The sequence below is a fragment of the Notamacropus eugenii genome, chromosome 4, assembly GCF_028372415.1.
Source record: "Notamacropus eugenii isolate mMacEug1 chromosome 4, mMacEug1.pri_v2, whole genome shotgun sequence".
NCBI classification, from domain to species: Eukaryota; Metazoa; Chordata; class Mammalia; order Diprotodontia; family Macropodidae; genus Notamacropus; species Notamacropus eugenii.
Window position 1 is genome coordinate 54788682 of NC_092875.1, and position 25013 is coordinate 54813694.

General features: G+C 46.8%; 5 protein-coding genes across 6 annotated transcripts in view; 3 read left to right on the forward strand and 2 right to left on the reverse strand.

The window, feature by feature from the left end:
* FZR1 (fizzy and cell division cycle 20 related 1) overlaps positions 1-2558 on the reverse strand; it is an 89774-nt gene extending 87216 nt beyond the window's left edge. The window contains exon 1 of the mRNA XM_072601067.1: positions 2470-2558. The gene's annotated coding sequence lies outside the window, so the exon portion shown is untranslated. The remainder of the gene's footprint in view (positions 1-2469) is intronic.
* Positions 2559-8951: 6393 nt separating this feature from the next.
* Positions 8952-25013, reverse strand: part of NFIC (nuclear factor I C) — a 165440-nt gene continuing 149378 nt past the window's right edge. For both annotated transcript variants that reach the window (XM_072601061.1, XM_072601054.1), the window contains one exon: positions 8952-12313. Coding sequence is in view for 1 of the 2 variants with exons in the window: in XM_072601054.1 (XP_072457155.1) it covers positions 12227-12313 (87 nt within the window). In the remaining variant the exon portion in view is untranslated. The remainder of the gene's footprint in view (positions 12314-25013) is intronic.
* On the forward strand, positions 9265-14129 carry DOHH (deoxyhypusine hydroxylase). The gene is made up of 4 exons (XM_072601073.1): positions 9265-9538; positions 10406-10482; positions 11898-12135; positions 12872-14129. Exons 1-4 carry the CDS (start codon positions 9265-9267, stop codon positions 13207-13209), a joined length of 927 nt encoding a protein of 308 aa, XP_072457174.1. The 3' UTR covers positions 13210-14129.
* SMIM44 (small integral membrane protein 44) lies at positions 14226-17168 on the forward strand. Its single transcript, XM_072601079.1, has 2 exons — positions 14226-15233; positions 16278-17168. Exons 1-2 carry the CDS (start codon positions 15017-15019, stop codon positions 16535-16537), a joined length of 477 nt encoding a protein of 158 aa, XP_072457180.1. The 5' UTR covers positions 14226-15016; the 3' UTR covers positions 16538-17168.
* On the forward strand, positions 19867-22885 carry SMIM24 (small integral membrane protein 24). Its single transcript, XM_072601074.1, has 4 exons — positions 19867-20290; positions 20535-20646; positions 20994-21065; positions 22508-22885. The coding sequence occupies exons 1-4, from the start codon at positions 19882-19884 to the stop codon at positions 22614-22616; spliced, it is 702 nt and encodes a 233-aa protein (XP_072457175.1). The 5' UTR covers positions 19867-19881; the 3' UTR covers positions 22617-22885.

Below are 25013 nucleotides of genomic sequence, written 5' to 3' on the forward strand. Positions count from 1 at the left end.
TAACTTCCAGTTTTGTACCAACTGCCTGTAATCCTTCTCCAATGGCTATCCAATGGACTGCAAGGCTCATAGATACCTCAAACTCAACATGTCCAAAAGTGAATTCATTATCCTTTCTCCCACACATGCCCCACTTCTGAACTTCCCTATTATTCTCAAGGACACTACCATCCTCTGAGTCACACACTCTCAACTAGGGGTATCATTCTCAACCTTCATAACTAAACTTGTCACATCTTGTTATTTCTACCTTGGTAACATCTTTTGTATAAACCTTCCTTTTTCCACCAATGCTATCACCAACCTGGTATAGACATTTGAAGTATTTCAACAGACTGCTGATTGGTCTCCCTGCCTCAAGTCTCGTCTCACTTCAGTTCATTTGTCATTTAGCTAAGTGATCTGCCTAAAATACAAGGCACCCCTTATTCAATCAACTTCAGCGGCTCTTTATTATACTTTAATAATTTATATATATATAATAAATTTATAATTATAATTTATAATAAATACAAAATCCTCTACTTGACTTTTAAAGCTCTTCATAACCTCCCCTCCAACCTTCAGTCTTCTGACACTTTATTCACCTCCACATACTCTACTCAGTGACACTGGCCTTCTTGCTTTTCCTAGCACAAGTCACTCCAACTCCTAACTCCAGATGCTTTCACTGGCTGTCCTCCATACCTAGAGTCTGCCTCCTGGCTTCTCTGAAGTATCCCCTTGACCATCGTGGCTTCCCTCTGCTGATTATTTCCAATCTGTCCTACACAGATATTATTTGTGTCTAGTTATTTACATGCTATCTCCCTAATACATTCAGCTCCCTGAGCACAGACTGTTTTTGCCTTTCTTTGTATGATTAGCACAGCGCCTGCCACATAGTAAGTGATTAATAAATACTTGCTGATTTGATTAAACTTTTGAGGACAAAGACTGTGTCTCATTTATTTATGTCACGCCAGGATAATACTTTGAACATAGTGTGTGCTTGACTTTTGAATGAATCTGTATGTTTTCCATCTGTCCAGACAGGGGCAGGGTCAAAGAAATCAATCAGGGTAGCCAAGGGGTGCAGTGGGTAGACCACCAGGCCTGGAGTCAGGAAGACTCATCTCCCTGAGTTCAAATCTGATCTCAGACACTTACTAGTTGTGTGACCCCGGGGTGGATAAGGTCACTTAACCTATTTGCCTCAGTTTCCTCATTTGTAAAATGAGCTGGAGAGGGGAAATGCAAATCACTCTCAGTTATCTTTGTCAAGAAAACACCAAATGGGGTCACCAAGAGTTGATACAACTGAACAGATGAGGCTCTTAAAAAAATTCTACCTTCCAGGAACTTTCTGTTCTTAGAAGATAGGCAAGATATTCTAGAGCAGGAAAAACTAACCGGCAAATGTTACTTTTTCACACAAGAAGCCTATGCTCAATAGAAAATCTTTGTCTAAGGAGAAAGTTGTCCTGCAGTGAACTTATCCTCTATCATCAAAGACTGTGTTCAATGCAATTGTGTTTAAAAATACAAGTGCACACACAAAACGGAATCTTTGGGCCTTTTGTTGACCCGGTTCCCAAGACCCTGTCACCGTATCATTCTCTCCTTGGTTACCAGGGCCTGAGAACCGGGGCCCAGCCTCATTTCAGTGCCTTCCTCGAGGTAACTCCCAATTGATCGTGTATCAATCTTGTCTGTATATATGTATTTCCATGAGGTTTCCCTAGGGGTCGGGGCTATTTTTTGCGTTTTTTAGTCTCCCCAGCACAGACTTAGCAGTGCCTGGTATACAGCGAATATCTAATGAATGCTTGTTGACTCAGAGACAGTACTCTTAAAAGGTGACTTTTATTTGGGTGAGGGATTTAGGTCTTTTATGTTTTACAGAGTCTTTTAAACAAACTCTTTTTTTGAAGTTCAAAATAAACCTTCCGCTTAGGCGGCTGAAGACCACTTTAATTATTTAATTTAATTACTGACCACTCTTTATACGGCTGGGGGAAGCGAAAACCACTTAGTCCGGGTTCACGCCGGTCATCAATGAATGAATGGCAGCCAGGCCCGATTTCATACCCACTCCACCCGTGTTCCTCCTCATATTTAACTCCAGCACAGTGTAGGGCACAGGGGTGAGGGAATAAAGCGGGGGCAGGGGAGCGCCCCTGACCTGGGTTTGGGCTCAAGCTCGGCCTCGGATACCAAGTCACGAAGTTTTCGGATGCTAAATTACCGAAGGAGCAGCACAGCTGCACCAGTGGAGGGAGTTTCCACCTCAGGGAGTTTCCCTACACAGTTGAAATTACAACTCAGGACCAAATACACATCGGAGGAGCGATAACTCGCCTTTAAAAAGGGTTGTAAAGTTTTCACAGCCCTTCGGAAGGTATTCTACCGGCGCTCACGGTTCCCAGCCACCCAAGCCAGGGCCAGTCCCGAGCCCCACCCACAGAGCCTAGGCCGCGCAAGCCCTACCCAGCCGCCTTCGGTCCCTCCACGAGGAGCGCCGCAGGTGACAAAGCGCATGCGCGGCCTGCCGCAAGCTTCTTGTACCGGGGTTGAATCGGCACCTGCCACTTCAGGCGGAAGGGGAGCCCTTTCTCCAAAGGGAAAAAGAGTCCGCTTCTCTTTACCCTCTCCTTGTGAGAAGATCCACAGAGAGGTCCTCAAAGATCACTTTAAACGTGGTATGTCAGTTCTCAGGCCTCAGCTGCTTTAGCGTTTCTGGAGTTTCTCCTTGCTTGGTGGACATGGGTCTGCACATCCCCCTCTTCCGCTCATGTTGGTACGTTCCGAACGGGGTCACGTGGCGTAGAAGATGGCTGCTCCCTGAACCGCGATGAGCTGCGGCTGCTGTTGCTGGCGAGTGAGTTGTCAGTGAGGGACTGAGAAGGTGGGTTGGGGTTCTGACAGGCACTCGGGGGTCGGGCGGATCCTCTCCCCTGGTGTCGGGGGTGGGAGGATGGAAGGGTCGGTAGGGATCAGGCCCGGGATCGGTGTCCTCCTCGTGGGAGAGCCCTCCTTTTGAGAACTGGAGGCTGAGTAGATCCTTCCCCCCTCCACTTGTCCAGTCTCGGAGAGATGCCATCTTTAAACTAGTCTGTCTGCCGGGGGCGGGCAGGAAGAATCCCTGCCTCGAACCCTTGTGTTCCCCCTTCCTGTTAGACAGAGCTTGAGGGGCAGGGACTCCGCTCTCGCTTCTCTCCCATCGCTTTGAAATTCTCTTATATGTCCATACACACACACGTATGTACAGAAGTGCACACGTCCTTCGGCTCCCACCCACTCTGGCCGGGGAATCCGGCGTCTGGGCAGTCCATCCTTAGAGGATTCAGCTGCCCCCCTGTCTGCGATCCGGCCTCCGAGGGAGGGAGTGGAGCGCTACTTCTCAGGGTCCCATCTCTCCCCACCCCCTTTGATGGGGGAGGGGGAATCCTTTTCTTTCCTTCCGACGTCAGGCTGGAGAGGGGGGTGACCCAGGAGTTCTCATTCACTGCCACTGCCTTCAATTGAAGCAAAGAAAGGCTGAAAAAATATATTTTTTTTGTTCTTGCCCTTTGGGAGCTCAGAATCTCAGTCAACTAGTCAGTCCACTAGCGTTTGTCCAGCTTCTGGTATGCTCCAGGCGCTGGGGATCCAGAGGCAGTCCTTGCTCAAGTCTAATGAAGGAGACAGCATGCAGACAATTAGGTACAGATAAGCTATACGCAGGATAAGTTGAAGATAATTCCAGAGGAAGACGCTAAGTAAGATGAAGGAGGGCTGGGGGAGACTTCTGGCCAAAGGAACTTTAGCTGAAACTTGAGGGAAAGGAGGAGATGGGGATGAGGAAGGAAAGAGGTGTGTGTGTGTGTGTGTGACAATAGGTTTGGGATTTGGGAGAGGGAGCGTATTGAGTTAGGTACAACACAGAGGACAGTGTTACTGTTCTACTATGTAATCATAGTGAGAGAGGGAGGCTGATAACAGGAGGGCTGTCCTATTTAGGTAGAAATGGCATCTGGACTGAGAAAACCACAAATGGAAATTATCTGTGTTGTATTGTGCCTTTGTTTATTTTGTAAAACATTTCCCAAATTCATTTTAATCTGGTTCAGGGTGAACTCGAGTTTTGGTCCATTTTTACACCTCTGGTGTCCAGGATACTGGTGGTGACTTTGAGCAAGTTACTTCCCCTTTACAAGTCTCAAGTTTCTCCATCTGTAAAGAGAAGGGTTTGTACCAGATCTGGTGTTCTTAACATTTTTGTGTGAGTCCTAGACTGGGGATACAAAAAAAGTGCAACAAAAAAAAGAATTTCCTGCTTCTAATCAGCTCCCACTCTAACAGGGACCAAACAGCAATGAACAAGGAGAGATATGTACTTGATAATCTCAGAGGGAAGACACTACTGGGAAAGGCTTCTTGTAGAAAACAAGGGGGATAGCCAATGTTAATGCATAGACATGGGAAATGGGGTGTCCAGCGCTAGGCACTATGGACAAGTAGGTGAGTGTAGCTGGGTTGTGGAGTGAATAGAGGGGAGTAAATTATAAAAAGACTAGAAATGTAGGAAGAGGCCAGGTTATGAAGAGCTTTAACTGGCAGTAAAAGGAAGGCCCTGAAGTTGATCAAATGGGGAGGGAGTAAAATGGTGAGATCTACACTTTGGGGAAATTGATGAATGGAGAGTGGATTGGAGAGCAATTAGAATCGTTGCATAGTCCAAATCAAAAGTTATTGATACCTAAACTAAGGTGGGTTTTGTGAATGGAGAGATATGTCGAAGAAATATAAAGGTAGATTCTTTGAGGATGGGCTGTGTAGGATGAGTGAGGAGTTGAGGTTGGGACTTGTGAATGGGAGGACTGTGGTACCCTTGACAGTATCAGAAGAGAGGTAATGGGGTTTGGGGGCAATGACATACTGGGTTTTAGTTGCCTAGGCCACGTCCCAAAAGGCAGTTAATGCTGTAGGTCTGAACTGGGACTCAGTAGAGAGACTAGGGCTAGAACTATAGATCTGCAAATCATCTATAGAGTTGATTGTGAAACTGATGGAAGCTGATGAGGTCAACAAGTGAGATAGAACAGAGCTCTCAAATAGTAGCGGTACATAAGGATCCCTTCAGGCCACATATTGACTTATTATCTATATTTTATTCTATTTTTATTATGTTAAATATTCCCCAGTTGCATTTTAATCTGATCACCTGAAATCTCATCATCAGGATGTTAACTTTGCTTTGGATACTCAACGCCTTCCCAATACCCTCAGCCTCTTCTCTTTTCCTATTATAGAGCTGGAGGATGGAACGTTGAACTCCCCCAACTTTCCCAGGCTAACCCTGGATTCTCCAGCTAATTCTCCACTTTCCATCTGCAGCTCTTTTTACTCAGTAGTTTCAGTCATGTCTGACTCTTCATGACCCCATTTGGGGTTTTCTTGGCAGAGATAGTGAAGTGTTTTGCTATTTCCTTCTCCAGCTCATTTTACAGATGAGGAAACTGAGACAGACAGGGTTGTGACTTGCTCAAGATCACCCAATTAGGAAATTTTTTGACTACCCAGCTAGTAAAGATTTGAACTCAAGATGAGCCTTCGTGACTCCAGACTTTGCCCTCTATCCATTGTACCACTAGCTGCTTTTATTAAAGGCAACAATTAAAGGAGCTATACAACTCATGTCTGTCTTCTTATGATAAAATATTTCAGTACCATCCTTAGATACTTTAGAAGTTCTTGCTGCTCATGCTCCCTCCAGGGGTGCAGATTGCATTCCATCCAAACTTTCTCATTCTTTGAGTGCTGCCCACAGTCTCCCATTGGTCCTCCTAAGGAGGGCCTTCCTACATTCCAGGTACTCTCCTCTAAATCTTTTGCCATTGTGGGGATACTGAGGGGAGCTCCTGTATTTTCTGCCCATCACTGATACCTTGCTTTGGACCAGCTGGCCTCCTTTTATTGTCATACATATCTCTCATGATCTACTTTTTACCATTGTACTGCCCCCAAATGAGGCTTATACCTCTAAAATGAGATGTATTTGAAAGGAATGGCAGAGGGGAGGGAGGGAGGAATAGAATTTGGAACTCAAAACTTTTTTTTCTCATTAAAAATGAAAGTTTTTATTATATTAAACTATGGAAATTTCTTAATATTTGTTATTTTGTGATGACCAAAGTTGACAGTCAAAAGCAATAATCACTTTTTGAGTTCCTTGAATTTTCAGAAGATAATCCCTTGCTGAGTTTCTTCAATCAGATTATCTCAGATTTCTCTCCTAGCTCTAACACTGTGCTATGTGCCTTTTTGCCCCAAATCAATTGTAAACTGTCTTTCTAGACTAAAACAGTTGAGGTTTTTTTACATTTATTAGAGGATTTTGGAGGGGGGAGGGGGAGAAATCTTACCCCGGGTCATTCCCACAATAAAGCGGCTTCTACTTTTTCAGATTTACAACACTTTAGCATCTCATAACGTTTTCTTGGCTCTGCTGCAACACTGCTGACACAGCACTGGTAATTGTCAAAATATATACTTCCTCTCTCATAGGCAATAGGTGATTTAGAATGAGTGGTCCAGACATTCTTGAATTTCGTGCTTTTTTGGCACACCAGCTTTCTCAGAATCCCCAGGTTTGTCCTCTGAACCATCCCAGCATCACTCGTGAAAAAACCCTGAACCCTCCTGCTGAACTGGCTGCAGATGTAGGGCTTCCTGTGGGCCTGAGGGTGTCCAGTGGCTGAGTTAGGGCACATCTGGGGAGGTGGTGGGCTCCAGGGCCGCGTGGCAGGCACCAAGGCCAGGTTCTTCGTGGCCCCGAGGCCTGGCAGCTGTGGCCAAAGATAGTAGCAGAGGATGCTCCAAGACACCAGGAGCTCAAAACTTAACAATGAATATTAAACATTATTCCTACATGTAAAAAATAAAATGTTAAATATGTAAATAATAAAAGCAAAATAAGAAGGAATGAGAAAAATTGCTCGCTGGAAGTCATCTGGGGCTTTTCAGCACAGACTTACAGGAAAAGGGTGGTCTGCGTGTGAAACTATAGAGTAAGTATTTACTTCTTCTTGAGCACGTGCTGTGTGAACATCCCTGTGATGCTTCTTGGGAGGAATCAGTGAGTGAATGAAAGCTCTTTACTCTCACCCTCTGGGATCTCCTGGACTAGAGGGAGAGCTCAGTTGTGTGGGTGGCCGTCATTTAATTCATATGGTGAGAGTGTGAGAAATCCAAAAGAGCCAAATCATCTCAAGAGATAAACTGATTCCTTCTGGTTGGAGCAGTCAGGGTAGGGCCTATGGGGTGGGCAGCACAGGGTCAAGACCCTAAGAGTCATGCAGAATGAAGGGTCTTTAAGAGCCACAGTTTATCTCCCCCCCCCCCCAAAAAATCTGGAGCGTTATGTTCAGTTCTAAATGCCCCAGCACAATATAAACGTAGGATGTGCAAATTGGGGGTATCCACCCCAAATATTCATATGGACTATCTGTGCCCAACCTGTGGTAGAACATTCTGAGCTCATATTGGTCTGATCAGCCACAGTCAGACACACTGAAACTTCACTTTATCATGGTGATGTCACTTTGATCCTCTTCGCGAACAAAGGACAGCAACCACCCACCAACCAACCAACCATCCTTCTAGACACTCAGCTTCCCAACCTTAGAGTCATCCTGGATGCCACACTCTCCCTTTCCTAACCAATCAATTGACAAGCCTTGTTGATGCTCCCTCATATCTTCTCCCTTCTTTCTTATGTAACCACCACCTTTGTTAGAGACCTCATTCTCTCTTGTCTGGACAATAGCTAGCCTCTTAATTGGTCTCCCTCCATCCCTTCTTTCCTCTCTCTAGTCTATACTCCATGCACCTGTCACAGAGATTCCTAAAGCACAGGATACCCCAGGCCTCTCCACTGCCTCTCTGTTGCCTCTCAGCTAAAATAATAGCCAAATAGTAATTGTTTCTCTTTTACTCAGGAACCCTGAGCTTCTTCCCCTCCCGGTTTGATGTTTGTTTTTTTTTTTTATTAAAGGGGCCATCCCTTGAGTAATTTAAAGAAGCCTATTCATTGAATGGGTGTATCTCATTCAAAGTAAGATTGTGATAAGACCTTGGCCCGAAAGGGCCAGGGTCTCCCATTGCATCCTGGGCCATCTCCACCTGTCCTGATGAATATCAGGCCAGTGGACCCAGATGGTTCTGAAGAAGAAAGTGAGGTTGGTGACCTTGCACAGCCCTCCCTCACTCAAAGTCAACTGCAAGTCATGTCATCATCTTGATGTCATGGTCCTTCAAGAAGGAAGGACAAACCCAGCAAGCAAGGATAAAATACAGATTTTTCTTTTGGGCATTTACAGTGTTTGATAAGTTGTCTCCAACCAGTCTTTCTTTGCTAATTTATCACACAGTAGTTCTCTTTATTCTAACCAAACTGATCATTCTGCTTTTTTAAATACACTGTATTCCATCTCCCATCCCTATAGCTTTGTGCAGGTTATCCCCGGCCCTAGGATGCATTCTCTGTTTCCCTCCTAGAATCCCTAGTTTCTAGTAAAGTTCAGCTTGAGCACAGTCTCCTACATGAGGGGTTTCCTGATCCCCCAGCTGCTTGTTTCTTCTAGAAGTTAATAATAATAAACTAAGATTGACATAGCACTTAACTATGTGACAGGTGCTGTTCTAAGTACTTTATAATTATCATGACATTTGGTCCTCACAACCAAAGGAGGTAGGTGCTATTACTGTCATCCTCGTTTTACAGATGGGGAAACTAGGGAAACCAAGATTAAGTGACTGACCTCAGTTCACACAGCTAGTAAATATCTGAGGCAAGATTTGAACTCAGGTCTTCTGACTCTGGGCCAGACACTATCTACTGCACCACCTAAACTGCCTCTTCTATGTCTCTTGTATTTCTATCCTCCTCCCTCTCAGTGGATGGCAGAACAAGGAGCAGTGCACAGAAATGGCAGAGATCAGATTTAGGTTTTATTAAAGTAAAAATTTCCTAACAGAGCAGTCCAAATGGGGAATGAGCTGTTTTGGGACATTTGGGCCGCCTGACTGTGGTGGTCATTTATCAAGGATGTTTTGGTGCACTTTGTTCAAGAGCAGATGGCCCCAGATCCCCTGTGAGGGCAAACAGAATGAATGGAACTCCTGGGATTCTGTGTGAAAGATCCTCCTCCATTGCCTTTAACTTGAGCTCTTTTGTCTCTAGGACCCAAGCCCATAGGTCACCTTGACAGGCCTGGCACTAGCCCTGGGACTTCGAGCACCATGGTAACAGAGAAGGAAGTAGAGGCCATCGGGCAGACCCTTGTGGATCCCAAGCAGCCCCTGCAGGCCCGTTTCCGGGCCCTGTTCACCCTTCGGGGGCTGGGTGGACCTGGGGCCATTTCCTGGATCAGCCAGGCCTTCAGGGATGAGTCAGCCCTACTGAAGCACGAGTTGGCCTACTGCCTGGGCCAAATGCAGGATGCTAGAGCCATCCCTGTATTAGTGGAGGTACTAAAGGATACGAGCCAGGAGCCTATGGTCCGGCATGAAGCTGGTGAGTGAGATGGCACCCATCCCTTCCCACCCCTGCCCCCACTGCTTGAGGCCCTCTGAATCCTGCCCATTCCTCGTCCTGGTAGTAGTAATCCCATAGTGTCAACAACAACACGTCTTTATTAAGCTCCTACTGCTATAGAACATTATACTGGGCACTACAAGAGCCATGGGAGCTAGGTGAGGTGGCGTGAGTTGAAGGACCCTAGCAGCCAGGGTCATCATGGACTGGAGTTGGGTTTTTAGGAATGTGTAGGAATTCAATAGGCAGAGAAAGAGGAGAGAGAGCACTCCCAACAGTGGTGTGAGCAAAGGCACACAGGTGGGAAAGTGCAAAGACTAGTCCCATTTGATCTGAATGTGGAGGGGAATAATGGGAGAGAAGCCTGGAAAGAGAGAGGGGTGCCTGCTTGTGGAGATTCTTAGATGCCACACAAACAAGTTTAAACTTTATTGGGTAGATACTAGGATTTCAGGCAGAAGGAAAGCATGTGCAAAGGTTAGAAGACAGGTGTGAACCTGCACTGGCCTGGGAGTCAGAAGACCTAATTTCCAGTCTTGGTTCTTCCACTAACTTGCTTTGGGACTTGGAGCAGGTCAGCCCACCTTCCTTCGTTCCTTCCTCCCTTCCTTCCCTTTCTCCCTTCTTTCCTTTCTTTCCTTCCTTTTTTTCCTTCTCTCTTTTTTTCCTTCCTTTTCTTTCCTTCTTTCCTCATTGTCCTCTACTGTAATATGAAGTGGCTGCCTTGGTTGATTGCTAAGGTCCTTCCTCTGGGGTCTGTGCTCTAGGGTCCATTCCAGGCCAGAATATCGTGTGTGCAAAAGACTCTCACAGCTTTGACAGTCTCTGACTTTTTTTCTCTTTCAGGAGAGGCTCTGGGAGCCATTGGCAACCCAGAAGTGTTGGAACTCCTGAAGGAATACTCCAAGGATCCTGTCATTGAGGTAATGTAATGGTCTTTTCTTTCTCCCCAGTGGCTGCCAGGTCTCATGTTATTTAGTGAACCCAAATGGGAAGGATGATAGGATTTAGAGCTGGGCAGAGTAGAGAGAGGGGGACAATAGAAACTTAGGCTAGAAAGGCTGATGTTATTAGATGGTGCAGGGCTTAGAATGTTGGGCAGAGGCATTGGAGAGCCGTGGACTAGCGCCCTCATTGTCCTTTCTTTTTAAAATGCTCACTTACGCTTTGTTAACATTGCCTTCCTTTCCCACCCTCCACTATCTTCTCTTGAAACAAGGAAATACAGTTAAGTAAAACAAACCAAGACGCTGGCCATGTCTGTTATTGGATGCCTGCCCGCTGCCCTGACTAAAGGAGGGAGACTCCTCTGGAGTCAAGATTACTTTGGTGGTCATTTTGTGTGTTGTCTTCTTGGGGCTGCTCACTTCTGCTTACTCCCCTCTGCATCACGTCATGCACGTTTTACCAAGCTTCTCAGATTTGTCTTTTCTTACAGAGCAATAATATTCAATTACATTTCTATGCTGATGGGTGTCTACTTTTCAGTTTTAGGGTTCTTGTTTCCATAAAAAGTTGTGCTGTATATATTTCAATCCCTTCATTTTACAGATGTTTAAGCAGTGCTGGGAAATCCCCCAACACCTCCATCTCTCCCCAACCCCAGCATTCAGACTTCCACTCCCAGGTAGAGGACATGATAAAGTCATAATTTTAAAAGTAGGGAGGCCCTTAAAATGTCATTTAATCTAGCCCTTTTCCTCCCCCTTCCCACCATTCTGAAAGCGAACATACTGGAACCCTTTGAGACAGCAAATGAGCCACTTGGTACTGTAGAGCAGCGCATCGCAAAGCTGGGACGGGATATCCCTGGCCTTGTTTCTAGCTCGTAGACCTTGACTGTTCTTCCATGCTGCCTGTCTCATCCAAGTGTTTGGTCCCTTCCCTCCCCTGCACAGGAACCATCAGGAGTTCCCAGGAGCATCATGCCTGCTCCACCAATCTGTCCAAGGCATCTATAACTCAGCTTCAGATGAGGCTGCTGCTGTTCTCATCATACAGCATTCCCATCTCTAATTCCCAACCCTATAATTTGGATATTTCAGAAATGCTTTTAAGATTCGTAAAGCTTTCCTCCAGTGACCCTGGGAAGTAGGCACAGCCAGTATCAGCATCTTCATTCTGCAGGTGAAGGCACTAGCTCAGAGAGGTGAAGTAACTGACCTGTGGTCACACAGCTGTTAAACTTCAGAGCCTACACTTGTCTTTGGTCTTCAGACTCCAGATCCAATGCTGCTTCCTCTCTCATTGGGCCAGACCAGAGCTTTGTTGCTGCAGCAGGGTCCCTGTATGTGAGGCTTGTCCCAAAGGCTTGTCAATGTCCCTTCATTGTCCCCAGGTAGCAGAGACATGCCAGCTGGCAGTGCGACGGCTAGAGTGGCTGCAGCAGAATAGAGGAGAACCCACAGGTAGCCCCTACTTGTCTGTGGACCCAGCCCCACCAGCTGAGGAGAAGGACGTGGGGTGTCTTCGGGCCATGCTCCTGGATGAGTCACGCCCACTCTTTGACCGCTACCGGGCTATGTTTGCTCTGCGAAATGCTGGGGGCAAGGAGGCCGCACTAGCCCTTGCAGACGGTGAGCAGGGACTCCAGGGTGAGATGGAGGGAGGGAAGGGGCACCAAGTTCATGACTCGGCCTTTACTCCCCTGGCATTCTAATTTGCATATTACTTAGTCTGTGGGTGACAGAAGCTGAGGGGCGACATTACTTCTTTCCTGACTTGCTCGATGACCTTGGACCTTGGTTGTTCCATCTGGAAAATGAAAATTTATCCTTGTGCTTCTTTGTCTCCCAGGGATATTTAAGGGATAAAATGAAATACTGAGAGGAAAAAAAATGTATTGGGAAAAAGAAAGTCTTCTTTGGTTCTTAATAAGTCTCCCTTCTCTTTGTTGAGCCCTGCTACCTCTTGAACCTCCTCTGGGAGGACTGACTCCTCCCCAGACCCACTTCTCACAGTGAAATTCCCTCCTAGTCGACTCCTCCCTCAACTGCCCCTGTGGTTCTTCCCTTTCTGACTCCCCAGGTTTACTTCCTCTGTCTACCTCCTCCTTTAATGTCATCCTGCAAGGTGACTTCCTCTGTAACTATCAACACTGTCTCTCCTAGATTATTCCCTAGGTGACTCAGCCCTCAGATAATGCTCCCTCCTAACCTTGATCCCCTGGGGAGCTCCCTTACCCCAAGATTGACACCCACCCCCCAAGATGGCCCCAAGATATTCCTCCTCAGATGACTCCCCCCTCCCCTTTCCCTTGAGTGATTCACCACCACCACCACCTAATCAACTTCCTCTCCTGATTGCCTCCAGGTCTGTGCTGTGGCAGTGCTCTTTTCCGCCATGAGGTGGGCTATGTACTGGGCCAGCTGCAACACGAGGCCTGCATACCCCAGCTTACAGCTGCCCTGGCCAGCCAAGCTGAGAACCCCATGGTACGACATGAGTGTGCTGAAGCCTTGGGCTCCATTGCCCACCCCGACTGTCTGGCCGCCCTTCGGGCCCATGCAGCTGATGCGGAACGTGTAGTACGTGAAAGCTGTGAGGTGGCCCTGGATATGTATGCCTATGAGAATGGGCCTGAATTCCAGTATGCCAATGGCCTCAGCCAGCTTCACCAGCCCTCTCCTGCACTGGGCGGATTCTCTTGACTCTGTAAACCTACTGCTGCCGTGCTCTGGTAGCTTCTACCATCACCTGCTTGGGCTCATCTTTCCTGCTCCTGGCCTACTTCTTCCTCTCACAAGAGACTACTCATTAGAATTAGCTGAAAGGGGCTAGAAACAGGAAATGACCTGTCTGGGTTGGAAGACATTAGGAACAATTGGGATCTTCTGGGGAGGCCATTGCTCTGTTGGGAGAGGCCAGAATCTAGGGCCAGTTTTTTGGCATGAGGTCAAGATCTCCTTCCAGAGGTGTCCATCTTTATTGGGATAGGGTCTTTGGGGCACAGTTTGGGATCTTTTGGGGGCAGAAGAGTACCATACCATTGGAATGGGATCAGGGTCTCACTAGAGGTATTGGGATCTACTGATATATAGGGCCTGTTGGGAGCAGATTCAGATCTTTGAGCGAATCTAATGGTAATATGGGATCTAGGTTTACTGGGAGATAATGAGATTGCTTATCAGTAAAACTTGGCTTATTGGGGTCCCTCTGGAGAAGAATCTGGATTGATTGGAGAAGACAGCATACAGCTCTTCCACATTTGAGACCTTCTGGAGGAAGCTCTTTCTGAGTTGCTGCTCCTCATGTAACCATAAGGTCCAGACCTGGGCAGCTTGGAGAGGGAAACCCACCCACATGTACTCCTACCATCTACTACCAGTCTGGAAGGGAAACCTTCCCTGGTCATGGATAGTGCCTGTCCAGTTAGATGATTGGGGTGGGAGTCCTTGAGGGACATGGAAGGGGTGCATCGCAAAATGGGCAGAGTTCTTAAGTGGATGCTTCCCAGGGAAAGGAGAGCTGGGCTGGGGCCTGGGGAGAGGTGAGAGCAGGAGGTGTGGGCTTGAGTCCCAGGGCACAAAGGCCACCTAAACCAAATATTAAATTATTTATGAGAAAATCACATGAACTGTCTGTGTGGAGTGAGGGTGACTGGAAGGAAAATGTTGAAGAGCCACATCTCCATGCTGGCCTGGGTGTCTGGCTTCTAGTCCCAACCCTTCCACTCAGTGCTATGTGAGCTTTCCCTCTTGTGGCCTCCAGTGACCACTAATGTCCCTTGTTCCTTGAGGGGTTGATGATCCTCCAGTAGCTCTTTTGTTGTAAAGAACTCTAGACCAAAAATCAGGAGACCTGGGTTTGGTGCCAGCTCTGCCATTAATGCACTATGAGCAAGTGTCTTCCCCTCGACTTCAGTCTCATTTGTAAAAGGAGGGAGTTCAACAAGATGATTTCTAAGATCTCTTCTAGCTCTAATAATCTCTTACTGGAAAGCGTCTGGACTCCAGTGTAGGACACACACCTTCCTTGAGTTCCCTTAGCAGTCTTCACCATGCCTCCCTGCCCCAGATCCCAAGTCCCAAGACCAAGATACTGTAGGGCAATAAAATGAAGGCTTGCCTAGGATATGGTAGTCTTCCCCATCCAATTTCCATTCTGTATTAAGAGGAAGTAGGGATGAGGGTGATCCCTTCTGGGAGATCCTAATCATGTGTTGTCCTGGCAGGAACCCTGGATCAGAGTCCAAGAGATGTGGCTTCAGCCCCAGCTCTGTCACACTGCATGTCTGATCCCATGGCCTCTGTGCCCCACCACCCTCTTTCTGTCCCATCCTCCCACCCTTCCTCACAGTAATCTCCACAATCCTCTTAGTCCCTAAGACCCTTAATGCTTCCGCTGCCTGCCCTTGGGAGTTACTCCAGCACTGCCAGGCTGTCAGGTACCATGCCCCACATCCTGGCAGGCAGACTGCATCCTCCCCCTGTGAGACCACCTTGCTGAAGGGCCAGAATGGTGGGGAGCTGGGGCCCTCGGCACCTGCTGGAAGACGAGTCTGAGGATCAAACACGGGAGACACCCCTATTTGAGGACTACCGACCTCCTGCTCTAGATACTGTGCGCTTGCCCAAGTATGTGCTGTACCTACTGCTGGCAGCCCTCATTGTCCTAGCTGTGGCCTATGCCATTGTTGGGCATCTCATCAAAGACCTCATGCATGACCTTGCTGGTGAGTCCTTGCAGTCTACCTCTCCAGGGAGCCCTGAAAGTGAGGCAGAAACTGTTCCTTCACTTGCCCTCCAGCCTCCCCGCTCAGGCCAGGGCTCAGAGGAGGGGAGGAGAGCTGCTGAATGCTAGCCTGCCTCCTCTGGAACCCTTGGAGGATGTGTAGAGGGGCAGAAGGGAAAGCTCTGCCTTTGGACATCTGCCCCTCCCCAGGGCAGGGCTCGTGTGTGAATGGGACCTGGGGCAGATAGCTTTGTAGTGTGGTGGTTGTCAGCTGTTACGAGAATGATAATCCTTTTTTAATTTCTAAAAAACAGAACCCCACATTTTAAAACCTGTAATATGGAGAACGTATATGACCAAAAAAACCCTACCATTAATACTTTTAAGTGCATTTGTATATTAATCACAAAAACATCTACAAACATTCGAACAATAGTCTTACATGTTTTCAAGATCTGTGTAGAGAAATGAATATTTGCTTTAGTGTCCAGACCCCTGACTTCAAGTCCTGGTTCCCCAGTTTATTGGCTGTGTAATGCCAAGTATTTCGAGTTAGGGTTAGTGGGACACTGTCTCAACCTCTGTTTCCTTAGTTGTAAGATAATCATAATAATACTTTCATTCTCTGCCTCACTCTGTTGCTGTGAGGGTCAATCTGAGACAATATACATTAAGTACTTTCTAAATAGACCAGCCCCAGACCAGTGTTGGTGTACCAACATTGGTGTAGGGAGGGAAGAAGAAACTGATGAGGTGGTGGTAGAAGGCATCCTTTCCTGTCCTCCATCCTTTGGAGACTCATCAAGGGGAACTGCAGCAAGATATGGGATTTTCCCTAACTCCCTTTCTCAGAGGGGGAACCTGAGCCAGGAGTCAGAAGACCTAGGTTGGCCCTGGATCTGAGCATAGGCATAGTCCCTTTTTTCTCTTGGTTTGTGCATCTGGAAAATGGGAGTGCTTCTCCTTGCCCTTGCCTATCTCCCAAGCTCTTGGTGAAGGTGTGGGAGAAGCTTGAGAGGTTGTCCTATCTGTATTCTGTGTGCAGATTGGGCCTTTGGGCCGAAGCCAGACCAGCCTGAGTCCCCAAGGGAACTCCCCAGTAGCCTAGAAGGTGAAGACCTGGAGGAGCTAGATCTAGAGCTGGCCCTGACCTGGCGTGGGGAAGAGCTGACCGTCTCACCAGAGGATGCCCCAACTGGGGACAGGGAGGGCCGGGATCCCCCCTGCTGGCCTCCCCGCCCTGCCCCTCGACGCCCCTCCATCATCACCTTCCAAGAGCCAATGTCCCAGCGAAGGCTAAAGTAGAAGGCCAGCAGGGTGGTGGATCAGTTAGCACTGAATGGAAGGAGGAAATCTCATTGGAACTGAATTGTTGGATTCCTCCCTTTATTTTTCTATCAAGTAGTATGTAGACTTGTGGAAACTGAATTCAGTTCCACCTCTGGTCTGGCCAAAATCCTAAAGTCTCAGCTGGAAGGGACTTCAGAGATCAGCTAATCCACCTATCCAAACCCCGAAAACTCTTACTAACAGTGTCCTCAATCTATGCTAGGCTTCAAAGCAGTCCAGTATCTCATTTCTCTATGCAGGTGGCTCTGCTCCCTCCTCCCTGGTGATTAGGGGGTTTCTCCCACAGAAAAGGAGGGAGCAGGCAGGAATGAGCCCGACACACACGAAGACTACTGCTTCATGTGTATGGATTTGAGGGACATAGGACCTCCAGCAGCCAAGGTTTTGTGGACTAGCAAAAAAAAAAAAAAAATTTGCCAGAGGCAGACGCTGATGACTAGGAAACAATGCCCTATGGCATTCCCAGGTGGTCATTCTGCCTCTGCTTACAGGGAAAGGAGGCTGCACTTTCCATGCAACTAATTTTGTTCTTTTTGGTCCATACCTGTATTTCATCAATAAATTACATCTCATCTATAACTTAAAAGTCTTAGAGCTACCTGGAAACATGAAGATGAACAGCTAGTGTGTGTCAGAATTTGGTCTTGACCCTCAGGCCTTCCCGAGTGGAAGGCCTGCTCTCTATCCACCATATCACATCATCTCCCACAGTTCTGATTAAGAAGTGTGTGCTCATTTTGAGCTGAAATTTGCCTCCTTGTAATTTCTCCCGGGTTGTCTTGAATTCTGTATTCTGGGCCCAAGCTTCGTAAATCAATTCTCTTTCATATGACAAAGCCTCAGAGGTCTGATTACTGTTATAAATCCCAAAGTAGAAAACACTGCCAAGGGGGAAAGTCCTGTCTACCAAGTCTGAATGGTCCTTCACAGATCTCAGTTTCTCTGCTTTCTTCACTCCTCACCACCCTTCCAGCCTTTCTCCAGCACTGGTGATCTGAGCCACAGAAACTTCTTCTTTAAGTAGCTTAATAGGTTGGAAAGTTGCATTTGGACATGGATAGGGTGGAGGGCAGTGGCAAGGCAACTTTCAGCATTTGAAGGGTCCTGAATTCAAATTCTAGCTCTGGTATTTACTACCTGTGTCACCTTGGACAAGTTCGTGCCTCAGTTTCTCCTTATGCAAAATGGAATTGGACTGAGTGATTTCTTAGGTTATGTTTAGCTCTAATCTTTTGAACCTGTGATCTTCCCTTAGACTCCCACTGTGCTCTTGGGTCTCAGTTCAGTACTCTGTACTGATTTCTTATCATTTTGAAAGTGTGATTTTTATTTCCCCTGCCAGACCAAGAGCGCCCTAGGGACGCTGTCTCTCTTAACTGTCCTATAGAATAGCCAAAGATAGAGCTGGGGCCACAGCAAAGCTCAGTGGAGACTCCCTAAACTGATGGATTGACACAATTGGGCCACTGGGCTGCTAGCCTGAGGACTAGCTACTTGTCCCATCTCTGCTAATGGTAATCTTGGTAATCATCAAGAAATCCCTTGTCCTTTCTGGCCCTCAATTTTCCTTTTTTGTCAAATGGGAATAATGATTCCTGTGCTGCCAACCTTCTAGGATTCAGAGAGAGAATGGTGTTGTGAAGGTTTACTGACTGAACTTTGAGTCAAAAGACCTAGGCTCACATTCTGGCTGGGACACCGTGTGAAATGAAGCAAATGACTTAGCTTCTCTGAGCATCAATTTCTATAAAATGGGACAATAATGCCTGAACTATCTACCTCAAAGGGTGTTTGTGGGAAAAACAAATGCATTGTAAAATAGAAATGTGAGTTCTTAGATAAGCTAATGGATGTGAAGTACTTTGGATGGTATAAAATAGTCTAGATATGGGCTTGTGTTGTTTCTCCAGGGAACATCTGCACTAATCCTCTATCTCTCCATATTCCGCCCACCGTTCCTCCCTCTGTGGTTTTCTACTTTGGAAGTGGTGCAGGAGGGTAGGTAGGAGAAAGGGAAAGGAAGGAGAAGGAGACAAGTTGATTAGTTACTACCTTGACCTTCAGATCACGTGCCAGGGCTATGGTTTCTCCCATGGAAGCTGGGGTAGAGTCCATCTTCATTCTGGGAAGGGCCAAGGCTAACAGGGTAATGGATGACTCATAGGATCATAGAATTTTGAACAGAGAAAGATTTCCAAGATCACCTTGTCCAGTTCCCTGTACCAGGCAACGAAGTTGAGATTGGGAGAGATTAAGTGATTTGCCCTGTGTCATCTAGTCACTTGACAGAGCCTGAATCCAAACCTAAGATTTGCTCTGCCACTGCTTTGCTCTGTGACTTTAGGCAAATTGATTTCCCTCCTTGAGCTTCCATTTTCTCTTGATCTTATGATCTCTTAGGTCCTCTTAGTAACCTACGATTCCAAATCCAGGTGACCTCTGGCTCATCCTTACTCCCACCTTCCACAGGGCAGCATTGTGTGGGGGTTGGTCCTTCAGGAGGTACCCTTTACAAGATTGAGATTGAATTCCTTGCTGCTCCAACAGACCCTGCTCCCTCTCTCAGTGGGATTGTGCTCTCCTGGAATAGGAACACATTGAACCTCATTCCATTCCTTCTAGCTCACAGTGTGTGTGGGGGCAGGAAGCTCTCTGGAGGTGCAATCTCCTGTACATGTGGGGTACTGATATCCTACTGGTTGACAAAAGCATGTATTTGTTGACCTATTTTTGTCATCTTCCATGGTTGTAGAGGGGAGACTGAGGCTCTGCCACTGGCTGGGAGAATAACTGTGAGGCGCCATTAGTGGGCAAGGCCAAGGGAGGGTCTGAGAGTTTCCCCACAGCTCATCAGAGGAGTAGCCTAAGCTGATGAGATGTTTACCCTAAATCTAAGGATGGAGAGGAGAATCTCTTTGAGGACTGGGACTCTTTCCGTACTAGAGACCGTAATCAATTCTCAGCAGGGATCCCAAACCTTTCTTGATCTTGATTGCTCTAAGTCCCTGGCGGGGGCTGGGGTTCAAATTGTCCCGTTTTGTCCTTTGGTGAAGCCATCCTTGCCTTTGGCGAGGTCCTCAGCTACTTGTGCTGAGCATTGAGTAGGAATAATGGATTCTCACTTCCTGAGAATGGGGCTGAGTTAATTGTTAGCTAAGTCCAGAGTCTCTCTACTCCCCTCATTTCCCCCTGCACCCCTCCTGTTAACCCTTTGTGAATGTCTGGAGGATGGCACACAAGGATCGAAGCTCCCAGGAACGGTCTGTCAAAACCCCTCCAATGTGGAAAGGACTGGCAAAATGATAGAGAAGTGGTCAACTGAGAATGAAAAGTCTCATTCTTTTACTGTGGAACTCAGCCACTTAGGATCTCAAAGGCCACAGAGGGTTAAAAGGGAAAAAAAGGTGCGGTACCCTGAGCAGCTGGTGGGTGTGAGTGAGGAGTGGGGCCTTCAGAGTCCAATAAATGATCACTCTCCTACCAACTCTCCACACTCCCCCCCACCCCCAACCTCTGCCCCTTCCACATTAGCTTATCTGGGGTGGAGCCATCTCTTCAGCTTCCTTCTGCAGCAGTCAATGCAGAGGGAGACCAGACGCAAGGACCCTGGACAGACTGACCAGCCACAGCTGCTTGGCCCCATGGAGCTCCCTGAGATCATCTTTGTACTCTCCACACTGTTGCTGTCATCAGTGGACGCCCAAGAAGGTGGGAGGTCAGGGATTGGTGAGGGACCAGGACGATGGTATCCTGGGGAAGGGGTTGGGGAACAACCCAGTACCCTGCTTTGGCTCTGAGATTCCATCTCCCTAAGTTCACATGGAGAAATAGGTGTTTTGGAAGAGGGAGAAGACAAGGAGAGGGAAAGGGGGCATTGCCCCAGAGCCTGGCATGGAACCCCTCACCCTTGCACTGAAGCTTAACTGTCTGTCTTTCTCACTCTGTCCTGCAGTGACTGAGAGGAGGCTGCAGCCCTGGCTGACGGGTCTGACAGCTGTTGTGGGCTTTCTCTTCATCGTCTTCGTCCTCATGCTGGCCAAACGGTTTTGGTGTTCCAAGGAGAGGTGGGAAACCTTGCTCCCTGGACACTTCCCCCTCTTTTTCTCCATGGCTACCCTTCTTCTTTGTGACCTAGCCAGAGAGTCAGGCCACCTGTATGGATGTCCCAGTCATATGAACCACAAACTCCCTGGTTGTGATCTTGAACAAATGATTTCCTCATGTGGTAACTCAATTTATTAATCTGTGAAATGAGGAACTGAGACTTGATCTCCAAGTTCTAAGTTTGTGGAATACTAGAGACTGAGCCTTAGTCTGAGAAAGTACCAACAGTACACGGGGGGTGAAAGATGGAGTAAGGATGGGAGGGAAATCAGGCCAAGAGAATTCCCTGATTCCCTTTTCTCCCCAGGAACATGGATGAAGAAGAGGAGGTTGGAAAAGCCCAATCAACAGTGAACACCTATGAAAACATTCAAATGAGGTAAAGTGTGCATTCGTAACTTCATGTGTGCACACAAGTGTGTATGTGTGTGTGTTGTTTGGTTTTGGACATTGGGATACTTCTGTGAAGCAATATAGTACAGTCTAAAGAACCCCAGACTTGGAGAAAGGAGACCCATAACTCTCAGCCTCAGTTTCCTCACCTGTAAAATAGCGATAACATATTTGAATGAATGGCCCGAAGGTGGCTGTGACGAAAGAACTTTGACCATTTTTGAAGCCTCAGAGATCGGAGCGGTTCTTGTTACAGCGTTCTAGCATGCATGCCTTTGTGACTGTGTCCAAATGCAAATTTCCAGGTGTGCTCTGTATACTTGTGTGCCCGTAGGTGTACATGTGCATGGACAGAGTTGCCCATATGTTGCATTGTATACACGCTCGTGTTTTGCATGGTTAGAATCATCTATGTGAGGGAGTATAATACATAGGGGGCAGACCCTGCAGCCAGGAAGACTTGGGTTCCAGTGCAGCCTCCAACCCATACTCGCACACTCACAGACAAAAATAGGTGTCACAGTGAATCAGGAAGACCTGAGTTTAAATATAGCCTCAGAAGCTTATTAGCTGTATGACCCTGGGCAAGTCATTTAACCTCTGCCTCAGTTTCCTCATCTGTAAATAATAGCACCTACCTTCCAGGGTTGTTGTGAGGATCAAATGAGATAATAACTGTAAAGCACTTAGCACATAGTAGGTGCTTTGTAAATGTTTATCATCATCATCGTCCCATTAATGTCTTAAACAACCCAGATTTTTAAGTTATAGAGTTGTTGTCAATGGCCCCTAGGGTAAAGCAGAGGCAAGTTTTCACACTAAGAGTTCCTCACACTAACGAAATTACGCGTCTGCAGCACCCTAGTTCTGTTTGCACATGGGTGAGTCTGTGTGTTCTATGTGTATCTGTCAGTGGTGTATAGCCCCCAGTGTCCTTTACTGTACTTCCTTATGGTTTGGACAAAGAGATGGAGGCTGAGAGGAGAGATGTGAGCCTGAGAAAAAGCTTTGAGGTGGGAATAAGCTGAGTTTGTGGAGAAAAGATAGACCAGGAGAGGGAGGAACCCAGTCTAGCTGGGGTAGAGAGGTTCTACAGGAGAGCAAGCAAGAATTTCAGGTCTGGAGAAGGAGGCAGGGACCAGACCATGAGGCCTCCAATTGTGAGGCTAAAGGGTTTAGACCTTTTCCTGTGGGCTGTGGGAGCCATGAAAGGTTGTAGCTTCCTCTCTTCTCTACTTTGTCCAGAACCTTCTCCTATTTCTTTCCTTCCCTCTTCCAAGAGCTACCTGATTTTTTGGGTGCCTAGACCACCAACTGGGGCAAGGATATCTTCACTTGGGCTGCAACTGGCCCAGTCAAGAGGTCCCTGGTTCCCATCTCCCTCCCTTCAAATAGGCTGGCATTGAGTTCTGGTCATCCTTTCTCTAGGACAACATCCAAGTCACCAAAGGAGAAGGGAAGCCATACCAATGAAGCCTTGGAAACAGATGAAAAGGCCACTGCCAGCACAGATGAGAACAAATATACTTTCTTGTGAGGGAGACCCTCCTACCATGGAACCCTTGAGGCAGATGCCCTGATTTCTTCATGCTTGTCTCCCAAACTCCACCTCCAGCCTCTGGGGCCCAAGGAATGATGTAAACTGTAATAACAAAAAATCCCATTAACCCCAGGCCCTATTCCTTCCCTTCTCCTTCAATGGGAAACATGGTGGAACCAGGCTGTGATTCCATCTCCCTCCCTTTCCTCCCTTCCTCTCCCCATGCAGATTAGTTTACAAATAAAGGATTATTTATGGAAAATCCAGCCCCTATGCTGCCCAGTGATGGTTGGTTCTTCTCTAAATGGTGATTAGGAACACAAGATTGAAGATACAGAAGGGGCTTTAGAGGTCATCTGGTACCACCCTCTCATTTTCCAGAGGAGGAAACAAAAACCCAGTGAGGTTAAGGAAAAGAGAATCCTGGAATGAGACTCAAGAAGATCTGGGTTCAAGTGCTACCGAGGCAGCTAGGTGTGGCTAGAAATGCTGGGCCTGGAGTCAGGAAGACCTGAGGGCAAATCCAACCTCAGATACATAGTAGCAATGTGACCTTAGGCAAGTCCCTTAACCTCTGCCTGCCTCAGTTTCCTCATCTGTAAAAAAGAAGATAATAATAGTATGTACCTCCCATGGTTATGATAAGGACTGAGCGAGATGATGTTTGCTATTTGCTATACGTGTTGTCTATTATTACTGACTCTCTCTGACCATTTGCAAATTACTTTTCTCCGCGTTTTGGTTTCCTCTTCTGGAAAATGAATGGTTGACCTGGACGATATCTCAAGTCCCTTTCTGTGCCCCCTGCCTTCTTCTTCAATAATGATCCTAGTTACCTACTTCCTAATTTCATTTTGCCACAGTCTGGTTTCTCAATAACTGCTCCCTTCTCCCCATTTGCTTAGTGGTCCTGTGGCTAGATAAGACAGGAGCGAGGCATGGTGGTAAGAGGGGCCCTGTCCTGGGAGAGTTGGGAGATGAGCGAGACTCAGACATAGGAAACAACTGAAAAGCCTCATTCGTGGGCCTTTTTGTGGGGGAAGGGAATAAGTTGAAAAGTCTGAATTATAGAATTTTTTTTCCTGAGGAAATGCAGTTGTATTGTTTTCAAAACTATAAGAAAGCGCTGCCTGTCCTGTGTTACCAAGTAGAGGATCTGCTTTGAAGAATGGCAAATGCTTGACAGAGCAAGTCAAAGCCCTTCGCCATAACTCAGTTTCCTTCCTCACACAGCTTCTTGGTGCAAGTTTGAGGATACAAGAACTGCCAGGAAGGGATTCAAATGCCTTCTTCAAATATAAAGGTGTTATCACCACTGATTGTTTCTCTATTAGAGAGGCATTGGCGATGTATCCACAAATGTTGAGTGCTTTCCTCTCCACCTCCACCACCACTGCCCACATTCTGTTTACGCTATTACAGGTTCATTCCTCTGGACTTTGGATTGGTAGGGTAGAGCAGTGGTGTCATGCCCAAATAGAAAACAATCTCTATTGACTTAGAAAACCACAAATTAACATTATCTATGTTGCATTGTATTTTTATTTATTTTGCTAAAACATTTCCTAACTACATTTTAATCTGATTTGGGCCACACTTGGGAGTTTATCCATTGCTTGCTGTCAGGATGTTCAGCTTGTATCACCTATTTTCTTCTGGGTTCTGAGCATCTATTTCTAAGCATAATTTGGGCAGGGGGAAAGCCAAACAGAAAACATTCTATTCCCTACTTTGGGGTGTAGTCGTCTTGTAGTGTAATGGAAAGGACTCTGGGCTAGAAATTAGGAGACCTAATGGTTTTGATTGATTCAACAATAGAACACTTTTCTAGCTTGCCCTTTGTCTCTCAGCTGAACATTTTTGTCTTCAAATAAAAAATTAGCGTTTTAGAAACTGGGGAGTGTCAAAAAAAAGAAAAGAAAAAGAAATCAGGAGACCTGGGTACAATTCCTAACTTTGCCACTAACTTAATGTTGTTACTTGTTCTTCCTTCTCAAAGAGGAGGTGATACCATGTGTGAATTGGATTGAAGTGAGGCAGGGCTATGCAAGGTCACCGACCTCACTTTTCTCCCCCAGAGCCATCTAGGTCCACTGGCAAGATATAGATCGGAATGACTGGGGATGGCCCCCACTAACTTGCTGAATGACCTTGGGACATGTCCTTTCCCTCTCTGAGCCTCAGTTTCCCCAACTGTAAATGAAGTGGGTTGGACTTTATTCTCTAAACAAAAGAACCTCTCCTTTCTGAATTCCATGAACTCCGGGGCCATTGAGCTTTTCCCTCTCTCTCTCTACCCAAGGGTTTTCTGCTGTGGTCAGTATCATTTTTTGCTCCATGGTCTTTGTCAGTCAACAAGCATTTATTAAGTACTTACTAAGTGCCTGATAGTGT

Coding starts and splice junctions, on each gene's coding strand:
- DOHH (XM_072601073.1), top strand. CDS start 9,265: ATGGTAACAGAGAAGGAAGTAGAGGCCATCGGGCAGACCCTTGTGGAT. Junction 9,539..10,405: donor TATGGTCCGGCATGAAGCTG/GTGAGTGAGATG, acceptor TTTCTCTTTCAG/GAGAGGCTCTGGGAGCCATT. Junction 10,483..11,897: donor CCAAGGATCCTGTCATTGAG/GTAATGTAATGG, acceptor CATTGTCCCCAG/GTAGCAGAGACATGCCAGCT.
- SMIM44 (XM_072601079.1), top strand. CDS start 15,017: ATGGTGGGGAGCTGGGGCCCTCGGCACCTGCTGGAAGACGAGTCTGAG. Junction 15,234..16,277: donor CCTCATGCATGACCTTGCTG/GTGAGTCCTTGC, acceptor TTCTGTGTGCAG/ATTGGGCCTTTGGGCCGAAG.
- SMIM24 (XM_072601074.1), top strand. CDS start 19,882: ATGATAGAGAAGTGGTCAACTGAGAATGAAAAGTCTCATTCTTTTACT. Junction 20,291..20,534: donor ATCAGTGGACGCCCAAGAAG/GTGGGAGGTCAG, acceptor TCTGTCCTGCAG/TGACTGAGAGGAGGCTGCAG. Junction 20,647..20,993: donor TTTTGGTGTTCCAAGGAGAG/GTGGGAAACCTT, acceptor TTTTCTCCCCAG/GAACATGGATGAAGAAGAGG.